Raw genomic sequence first — 11,311 nt, 5'->3', positions numbered from 1 at the left:
CATTAGCCACTTCCTTGAGCTTGTTGACTATGAGAAATTTGTCTTTGCGGCCTACCACCACCACCTACACAATCTCGAGCATGATGTCCCAATTTACCACACTTGAAGTATGCATTGGAGCCGGCTAAGTACTCCCCTTTGTAAGTCCTTCCACACTTCTTGCAAGCAGGGAAAACTTGAGTCCCAATATTCTATCTTGGAACCACCGGGTTAGAACCCTTGTCCTTGTTGAACCTTGGAGGAGGAGCATTGGTGTAACCTTGCCTCAAGAATCATTGCCCACCTTGACCCTTTCCACTACCACTATAATTGGACCTTTGAGGATTGAACCCTCCCCCATCGACTCTAGATTTCTTGAACCCCCTTGACATCTCTCACAGCTTCTATTTCTCAATTTGTTCTACATATGTCATGATTCAAGAGATGTCCATCTTCTTGACCTACATGACCATCCTGCACTCTTTGGATACCAAGCTAGAAATGCCAGAGATAAACTTGCTTAACCTTGCGAGACCATGAAAGGAGTATACTTTTATAATTTAGAGAATTTGAGGGCATACTCCCTCACAGTCATACTCCCTTGGCAAAAAATGCCAGAGATAAACTTGCTCAACCTTGCGAGACCATGAAAGGAGTATACTTTTATAATTTAGAGAATTTGAGGGCATACTCCCTCACAGTCTTCCTATTTTATGAGTCCCACATGTTCACCCCTCTTAATGACCCATTGTTCATACCAAACCCTTGCCACACATTTTAGTTGGTAGGCCACTAGCTTGGCCTTCTCATTTGGAGGCACTCCCATGATAGCCACAATTCAATACACCTCCTTAATGAGCTTTATATGGTCTTTATCTACTTTAGAACCATCAAACTCGGGCGGATTCATATTCTTGAAATCTCTAATTCTAGAAACTGGATTAAGCACTTCAGAAGGAGGAGAAAGAGCATTGCCTTGGTTAACTTTATTGGCTACTGCTTGAGCCAACAATGAGAGACAACTGCATGTGTCACTCCCGCCTCATGATGTATATCTTCGGGAACTGGAGGAGCTTAGTCCTCATTTTCAAATGTTGTACTAGGTGGACGTGCTCTTCCTCAAGGCATGATCTAGAAGGGAAAAAATGATTCAATAGTTAGAGGAATTCTTAGGACACTCTAGGGCTCGACATAAATTTAAAAAAAATGAAAGCTTTCCTAAATGTCTTATATTCTCCTACTCATAATCATGCCATATTTCACAACCAGAATAAGACCCCATTTGACATGATATGTTGGACTATGAGGACCATTCAAAACCCCAAGCTCTAATACTAAGTTTGTCATGACTTAAGCCTAGGGACTAGATATGACACGATGAATGACACACCTGGAGGTACCTCACCCAACCCTCTAAGCATTTATTTATCTTTTTATAGGAAATAAAAGCAAGAAATAGCGAAAATAACAACGGGAACTGGACTAAGGTAGAACATTACAGAAATAGATTCATTATAGACTTTAAAGCATTCGTACAAACCTACCCTACTAGAGACTTGGTGGGGGATAAGACATGTTCCTAGCTCACCCTCATAGTAAATGGAAGTAATTACCGTGATAAGTATTCAAAAGTCTTTACATAACAAGCTAGAAGGAAAGGATGTTATTCCTAAAACAAGGGAACTCACCAATAAAGTAGCCTTCAACGTAATCAACTATCCACGTGGGGTGAATATGGAGCAACACCGATCCCTACATGGTAATATCATGTAGATACTAAGTATATAGGCATGCAATTCAATGAAAGATTTTGGGCATAGTAAGATAAGATACATAATTAGATGCATGCATGAGTAATCAACATAAATAACTTTAAAATATTCATTTTGTTGGAACAAAACCATAATCGAAATTTAAGACCATGCGATATATTACATTAAAATCCAACATAACCCCCTATATTGGCACGGGGAGTGTACTTGCCGGGTAGAGCTCAGTCAAACTTTATATTTAATTATTTAATTTCAACTTTAAGGGGTTTTGTGGATCCACTATCCTAATCCTACAGGGCTCCTATTTTGGTGCATAGTTAATGAGACAAGGGGTTGCTACTAGGAATCCCTTATCAAATCCCAACTCAATTCCCCATTTGGTGCTAAGTCAATTCCACGGAATAGTGCATATAATAAGAACATAGTCACTTACATAGCTTAGGTCATCAACACATCAATCAGTAGATTAGCTCATTAAAACTTGATAATTAAAATGTGAGAATTACCCTTATCACATAGAATCTACTCTTTCGCTACGAAGCCCTTTCATCATCATTCAATCATTCTTTAAAGACCTTCACATTCATAGTAAATAAACCTTTGTAAACATTGGGTTAGAACCCCTTTTCAATCGATTCAACATTTCTTTAAAATTCATTGTAAAACATGGTGGGTTCAGCCAATTTAACTTCAAATCATTAAACTCGATAATAACATGCATGACAGCAATAGAATGCATCAATTAAAATATATTTTAAACAACCCACCAATACACTTTAATACTTATTTCATGCATTCATATAAGAACCTTAGATAATCAACCACTTCATGAAATTTAGAGTCAATATAAACTTAAAATAGATATATAAACTTCAAGTAATCAATAATCTTTGCATTTGAGTCATAATATGAAAACCCATAGGAATTCATCATTTGACATTTAGTTTCTATATTTAGAAAATACTTGGGCTCCATGGGTGGAAGAACATATGAATGATACCCACATACCTTGGGGATTAAGGACCTAACATAGCTTTGAAGTTGGAGACTTGAATAACCTTGAATGAAACCCTAGACTCCGCTTAAAACACTAGGGAGAACTTTGAGGGGAAGTGACTTTGTGTATTTGAATCTAAATGTTGGAATGAGAAATTATAATAGCTTAGGTTCCTTAAATAAGTCAACTCAGTCCTCAAAATGGCCATACTTTGGAGTTAAAATGTGGGAAAACACTAAAATGCCACTTTTTAAAATCTAGGCGGAACTAACCCTACGATCCCTTCCTATGAATCGTAGAAGAGTCAACGAGTCGTAGGAACGACTCATCTTGCAGGGTCTAAGAAGACCCTGAGGATTGAACCTTAATACCTCTCCTACGACTCATCTCTACTAGTCATAGACTCTTCTACAAGTCATCAAAGGGACTCGTCCTGCGGTGTTGGAGGGACCATGAGAGTTGAGTCTCTTAACTTCCTCTACGAGTTGTTTCTATCAGTTGTAGTCATGATGACGAGTCGTAGACTCAAGTCATACTTGGGGTTTTAGAAAACCTTTAAGTCCAAGTCTTTAAAGTTTCTTGACGAGTCATTTCTACAACTCATCTAGACTTCTACGAGTAGTATTAAGGACTCGTAGACTCCACTTTTTTCATAGTAAAATTTCCAACCTCCTTATCAAACCTATGAGCTGATCCTACAAGTCATAGGAACTTTTATGACTCATAAGTAGAGTCGTAGACACTAATTTTCAGTCCATTTTCCAAAATTTTTGTTTTTTTGACGTTTTGACTTATGGGGCCTTAAATCTTGGTCAATTCCTCACTGCCTCCATTTTCTTAGAAGCCACGTTGATCCTATCACCGAACACTATGTTACCAAGAAATGCCATTTTTTCAACCAAAATTCACATTTGCTAAATTTTGCAAACAATTATTTATCTCTTAATGTTTGAAGCACAACTCTCAAGTGATCCTTATATTTTTCCTCACCCCGAGAGTAAATCAAAATGTCGTCAATGAAAACAACCACAAAAGTATCAAGGTAGGATTTGAACACCCTATTTATTAGATCCATAAACACCGTTGGCGCATTCATAAACCCAAATGACATCACCACAAACTCAAAGTGACCATACCTTATTCAAAATACCATCTTATATCATACTCCCTCACCCTTAGTTGATGATAGTCGTACCGTAGATCAATCTTAGAAAAGTGACTTACCCCTTGAAATTGGTCAAATAGATCATCAATCCTAGTTATTTGATATTTTTTCTTAATATTCACGACCCAACCTATACCCTAGTCGTAACACGGCAATAGGAATGCGAGGGTCCCCAATCATAAGACATCTTAGAATTTATTGCATACATAAGGTAAAGAAAAATATAAAGATAAGAGAAAGTAATCATAAGTGGGGTAAAGGACTTAGGAAAACCCAACTCTATAAAAGTCCAAACCGAACTACACTAATACATCATCTAAACATGCCTCTAGTTTAACCTTCAACGGGTTCTTAGGATAAGATCCTAGCTCAACCTACAAGTAGAAGAAATGTCTAATCAATAGAAATATGAAATAAATTCTTGTCCTCGGTAGAATGAGGACTCACCAACTCCTTGGAAATCTAAAGAAAACTCTAGCTACGAGCGAGGTAGTCGTGAGTGTCATATGTCCCTACATTATGAGACAATATAGGCAAAATATGTGTTAGTACATTTAAATATACTAAGTATGTGAGGTATGAATGACAAGTAAGAAAACATAATCAATATGCCATAAGATGCATGACAAATCATAATGAGCATGAGTATAGCTTAAAAGCAAATTTTAAACATAAGAAATTCTTGGTCAATGCATATCTTAAAACTTCACGTTTTAACTCATACCTTGATATCTTAAAGCTTAACCTGAACTTGTATGGGATAAGACCTTTAATGACAACTAAAACCATACGAGCTACTACATGAAATCCAATGAATCCTGCATTATGACAGGTCGATGAATCCAGTATCTAAATAGGAAGGCTACCTTGCCAGGGCATACTCTAAAGATAACTCAGCTCAACTCAACTCAACTGGCTATTTGGATCCACTAGCTAGGCCATGAAGGCAACCAACGTGGGCAATGTAGTTTGGGAATTTAGGTTGCTTCTAGGATTCCCTTGGGTAACCAAATGTGTTATCCAACCGAACCCTACCTAGAAGTCTTCTCAGTTCTTAGTAAATATTCCAATGAAAAATCGTAAAACATACTCATAACATATTAGGGAAAGATAGTAACTTCCTATCAATCCATCTTTAAAACATTTAGGAATAGCTCATCTAACTTTCTAATTCATAAGAATCTATAACTTCGGTGAGAATTGTCCTGATCACCATCTTTAAACATCTAATGATCTTAACTCTGATCATTATTGAGAAAGATCTAATAATCTTAATTCTGATCATTATCTCAACTTTAACTCCAAAAATCATAATCTCAATTGTATCTCATTGAAAACTATCTTTATAAATCATTTAACTCATGATTACCTCATAAAAATCATCTTTAACTCATGATTACCTCATAAAAATCATCTTTACCTCATGATAATAGCTTGAATATAATCTTATGCATGAGAATCTACTATTAAACTTGAAATCATGCAATTCATAGGAAAACATGCATATAAAGATCATTGATAACATCTAAAAATGAAATCAACTCAGCCTAGTGCAATTCATCAAAACTAGGGTTCATAATAAATTATAAATTAAATGAAAACTTGAGAAAACCTTGGGACTTCATGGGTGAAAGGAACCCATGAATCAATCCCCAGATACCTTGTTTGAATTCACTAATAATTAAAGAGGAACCTTGAAGAAATCTAGAAAAGATTGGAGAGAAACCTTGAGAGACGTTGTGAGTTCTTACCTTGGAAATTTTAAGAGAATGAATTGAATAGGAGGGGATTTTGAAGAATAGAGTACTTATAGACTTTGAACTTGGCCATAAAAGTGTCTAGGTTCATTGAACCTAACTTTGGAAAATCCGCAATTGCCCCTCATTAATTCTTGAAAATTGACCTTACAGACCCTATCATACGTGTCGTCTTGGCAATGATGAGTCTTCTAAATGACTCATCCTAGAGGTCTGAGAAAAGGTGTGAAAATAGAGTCTCTAAAGTTTGGGAACGGGCAGGGTTTAGGACTCGACGTCAATGCAATGAGCCATCTTTTGGGCTAATTTTGCAGGTCCCAAAAACCTGCAAAATTCAAGTCTCTGAAGTTTTGTGACAGGTGGTCTTTACAACCTGTCCGTACTTATATGAGTCATCTTGTCAAGTCATCATCTTGTTCTAAGGGATCCCTGAAACATGGCCTCTGAACTTGGTTTACGAGGGATTTCTACGACCATCATCTTGAGGACTACTCGTCCTAGAAGGTCGTAGCACTTCTCTTTAGGGAAACTTCAACTTTTTTTAGAAGGGTCACTCTACGACCCAAACCTACATGCCGTGGAGGGACTCGTTCATACGGATGGGTTCAAAATTTGTAGACTTTTCCACTTGGTTCCAACTTTCCGACTTATGGGGTCTTACAATATCTCCCCTTGGAAATATTCATCCTCGAATGAGATTAACTTATCATAGGAAGGACACGAAAAGAGGACTAGCAACCTAACATGAACAACGTGGCATCTTAAAATGCATGGAACATGAAAACTTCAACTTAACATAAAATCATAACTTTGAAATTAACTTTTTCATGAACATGCATGGATATGAATGACATAGGAGGAAATGAATACGTAAGCGTCCAACTAGCTTGTATAAGAATAACTTACTACTTTAGGCTTGAATAAAGGGAAAGAGGTACGGGTATCGTTTCATCATATCCGCCTCCGCCTCCCAAGTAGCACTTTCTACTTGTTGATTCCTCCATAACACTTTGACAGACACAACCTCTTTGTTCCTTAACTTCATAACTTACCGGTCTAAAATTTCCACTAGAACTTCTTCATAAGTAAAATCCTCCTCAACACTTAAATCTTTCAATGGCACAGTGGATTTTGGATCACCCATGAACTTCCTCAACATCGACACATGAAATACCAGGTGAACCATAGCTAACTCAAGTTGCAAATCTAACTCATAAGCCACATTGCCAACACGTCTTAATATCTTGTAAGGTCCTACGTATCTAGGACTTAACTTCCCTTACTTGCCAAAACGCATTACACACTTCATGGGCGAAACTTTCAAATAGATCCAATCATTCTCCTCAAATTCAAGCTCTTTTTTCCTAACATAAGAATAGAATCTTTGACGACTTTGGGCCGTCTTTAATCCTTAACTTATCAGTCTTACCTTTTCCAAAGCATCGATAACTAACTCTATACCAATCAACACCATCTCACCCACTTCAAACCATCCCACCAGAGATATACATCTCCTCCCATACAATGTTTTGAATGGAGTCATTTGAATGTTAGAGTGATAACTATTATTATAGGAAAACTCAATCAATGGAAAATGTTCATCCCAACTTTCTTTAAAATCAATAACACATGCCCTTAACATATCCTCTATAGTTTGGATCATTCTTTTGGGTTAACCATCGGTTTGAGGATGAAAAGTGGTACTTAACTTAACATTTGTACCAAGACCTTTTTGAAATGACTTCTAAAAATGCGAAGTGAATTATGTACCTAGATCCGATATGATGGAAAAGGACACACCATGAAGTCTTTCCAACTATCAAACATACAATTTTGCATAATCTTTAGAACTATAGGAAGTCTTAACCGATAGAAAATGAGCCAACTTGGTCATCTGATCTACAACAACCTAGTCTTTGATGCTTAACTTTAACTTGTTGGCAATTTGGACATATAGCTACAAACTCCGCTATGTCCTTCTTTATGCCATTCCACCAATACACTTCCTTCAAGTCATGATACATCTTGGTGGAACCCGGATAAATCGAGTATTAGGAACTATGGGCCTCATCCAATATCAACTCTCTTAACCTATCAACATTAGGTACACACAAATGACCATGGTAATGTAGTACACCTTCTCCCCCTTAAGAGAAAGCCTCAATGGCATTTTTGGGAACCCACTTCTTTAACTCAACCAACATTGGATCTCGGTCTTGCTTGGCCTTAACATCTCCTACAAGAGATGATTTTGAACCATTACGAACAAGAACACCTCCATCATTGGAATCAATAAAATGCACACCTAAACATGTCAATCTATGAATATCTTTAACTAATTCTTTCTTAGCTTATTCAACATGTACCACACTATTCATGGACAATCTACTTAGATCATCGGCAACCACATTATCTGTACCCGGATGATACAACATACTCATATCATAATCCTTCAATAACTCAAGCCATCTCCTTTGCTGAATGTTCAAATATTTTTGCTTAAACACATATTGTAGAATCTTGTGGTTGGTGAAAACATCAACATAGACACCATAAAGAAATTTTCTCCTAATCTTCAAGGCAAACACAACCGCCGCTAGTTTAAGATCATGGGTTGGATAGTTTCATTCATGCACCTTAAGTTGACTAGAAGCATAGGCTATTATATTACCATGTTTCATCAATACACAATAAGACCAACCCTTAAAGCATCACAATATACCATGAAACCATCGGAACCTTCCGACAAGGTCAAGATAAGAGCGGTAGTGAGACGATCCTTCAACTCTTGGATACTCTTTTCACATGCTTCTGACCATTGAAACTTCACCTTCTTTTGAGTGAACTTGGTCAAAGGTGATAAGATCAATGAAAACCCTTCCACAAATCTCCTATAGTATCCGGCTAAGCCTAAGAAACTCCTAATATCCAAAGGAGATAATGGTCTAGGCCAATTCTTAACCGCTTTGGTTTTCTTAGGATCAACCATAATCCCTTCACCGAATACAATGTGACCAAGGAAAGCCACCTCCCTTAACCAAAACTCACATTTATTGAACTTTGCAAATAATTTTTTGTCTCTTAGAGTTTGCAACACAATCCTCAGGTAATTTGCATACTCCTTCTCATTTCGAGAGTAAACCAAAATGTCGTGGATGAACATAATCACAAACATATCCAGGTATTGCTTGAACACCCTATTCATTAAGTCCATGAAATCTATTGGAGCATTGGTCAAACTAAACGACATGACTAGAAACTCATAATGGTCATACCTTGTCCAAAAAGCCATTTTGGGAATATCACAATCTCTCACCCTCAATTGGTGATAACCAGAACGAAGATCTATTTTGGAGAAGTAACTTTCCCCCTATAATTGATTAAACTAGTCATCTATTTTCAGAATTGGGTACTTATTCTTGGTGGTTACCTTATTCAATTGCCAGTAATTAATGAACATATGTTGTGAACCATCCTTCTTCCTAAAAAACAATACAGGAGCACCCCATGGAGAAATACTTGGCCTATTGAACCCTTTGTCAAATAAGTCCTTCAATTGATCCTTTAACTCCTTTAGTTCCGTCGAAGCCATTCGATAAAGAAAAATAGAAATAGATGAGTATTCGAAAGAAGGTCTATACCAAAATCAATCTCCTTTTCGTGAGGGAAATCGGGTAAATCAATGAAAAACACATCTAGAAACTCATTTAAAATAGGGACCGACTCTAAGATAGGGGCTTCAAAATTCCCATCCCTAAGCCTCACAAGATGATAAATACAACCCTTGGAAATCATCTTCTGAGCTTTAATGCATGAAATGAATTGACCTTTAAATACAGATTTATTACCCTTCTATTTTAAGACCAGCTCATTTAGGGAATTTAAACTTAACCACTCGGGTTGTACAATCAATAGAAGAATAACATGCATATAGCCAATCCATCCCAAGTATGATATCAAATTCAATCATCTCAAGCTCAACTAGATCACATAAGGTAACTTTATGGAAAAATGTAATCGGATAACTTTTATAGACTCTTTTAGCCATAACTGACTCACCTACGGAAGTATAAACAAAGAAAGGCTCTAACAATGTCTCGAGACTAACATCAAATCTCATGGTCACATAAGGGGAAACAAAAGATAAATTTGCACCTAAATATAGCAAACATAAACATCATAGTGAAAGACCTGTAATATACTAGTAACAACATCGCACATCTCCTCCACCTCATAATTACCATGGAGAGCATAGAATCTATTAATGCGTTGACCACCCTTTGCTTGCACTTGGCCACCTTGAGCAACTTGGCCTTGAGGCTGAACATCTTTACTCTTACAATCCTTAGCATGATAACTCATCTTACCATACCGGTAGCACACATTCAACCTATCTAGGCATTCACCCTTGTGGTTCCTACCACATTTCTTGCATACGGGAGTAACTTGGCCAATGGGAGCACTTCCTTGAGGTTTAGGGCTAGTCACCCTATATTTGTCAAACCTTAGAGTAGTAGCATTAGAATACCCTTGGCCAGAGTACCTTTGGAGAAAATGAGAACATCCACCACTTCTGGACTTAGCACGAGAGAATTCACTATCATCGGTCATTAGCCTCTTAGACTCCCTATTCTTCAACTTTAAATTATCATTTCCTACTTGCTCTACATAGGTCATGATCTAGATATATCCATCTCTCAAATTAAAATAGCCATTTTGAACTCCGTTGCAACCATATTCGACTCACTCAATACAAACTTGCCCATACGAGCTCTTGAGTCGGCCACCAAGAATGGAGCATATTTTGACAATTGAAAAAACTTGAGGGCATACTCCCTCACACTCATACCACCTTGTTTGAGGTTGATGAACTCTTGTACCTTGGCATCCCTCAACTCTAGTGGGAAAAACCGATCAAGAAACACCCATTTGAACTTATCCCAAGTTACAGGCTCTAGGCTTCTAACTTTTCCATTGATCAAACCAAATTTGTGGAACACCCCTCAATTGGTACATATCCAACTCCTCCCTTTCAACCGGACTAATCCCCATGTTCTCAACAATCTTATGAATACTATTAACAAACTCTTAGGGATCCTCATCAACCTTAGAACCCATAAACTCCTAAGGATTCATCCTCATGAAGTCACAAACCCTTGTTGCATCCATGCTTGCATTCAAATCCATGGGAGAAACCACCTCACGGTTCACTTGAGCCGTAATGGTTTCAGCAAGTACTTGGAAGGCCGCAAGAAACTCAGCATTGGAAACTTGATCATTCATAGGGTCATTCGGAGCTTGTTTCTCCTCTTCAACCACGTTTCTTCTAATGGGGTATCTTCATAGAGGCATATTTTGAAAATTACAAAGAACAAGTGTTAGAGGGAAAAGAATTAACCATTCTACCACATGACATAGATCATTAAAGAAGTGAGACCTTTCCTAAAATATTTCATAGTCTCTTATCCATAGATGTTGTGCGCTTCACACCAATGAATAAGACACTACTTAATGTGGCATGTTAGACTCCCTAGGACTCTTCTAAACCTTGTGCTCTGATACAAAGTTTGTCATAACCCGACCTAAGGCTGAGTCGTAACATGACGATCGGGATGCTAGAGATCCCAACCATAAGTCATCT

At 37.4% G+C, this 11,311-nt stretch overlaps 1 protein-coding gene across 1 annotated transcript; it reads right to left on the bottom strand.

Moving 5' to 3' along the window:
- Positions 1-9,825: 9,825 nt before the first annotated feature.
- LOC129890572 (uncharacterized) lies at positions 9,826-10,953 on the bottom strand. Its single transcript, XM_055966101.1, has 2 exons — positions 10,825-10,953; positions 9,826-10,350 (listed from the first exon to the last, which is right to left on the bottom strand). Exons 1-2 carry the CDS (start codon positions 10,951-10,953, stop codon positions 9,826-9,828), a joined length of 654 nt encoding a protein of 217 aa, XP_055822076.1.
- Positions 10,954-11,311: the final 358 nt, after the last annotated feature.

This window comes from Solanum dulcamara, chromosome 5, assembly GCF_947179165.1.
Source record: "Solanum dulcamara chromosome 5, daSolDulc1.2, whole genome shotgun sequence".
In the NCBI taxonomy this organism is placed as follows: domain Eukaryota; kingdom Viridiplantae; phylum Streptophyta; class Magnoliopsida; order Solanales; family Solanaceae; genus Solanum; species Solanum dulcamara.
The sequence above is the reverse complement of the archived record's forward strand: the minus strand, read 5'-3'. Positions and strand labels throughout refer to the sequence as shown.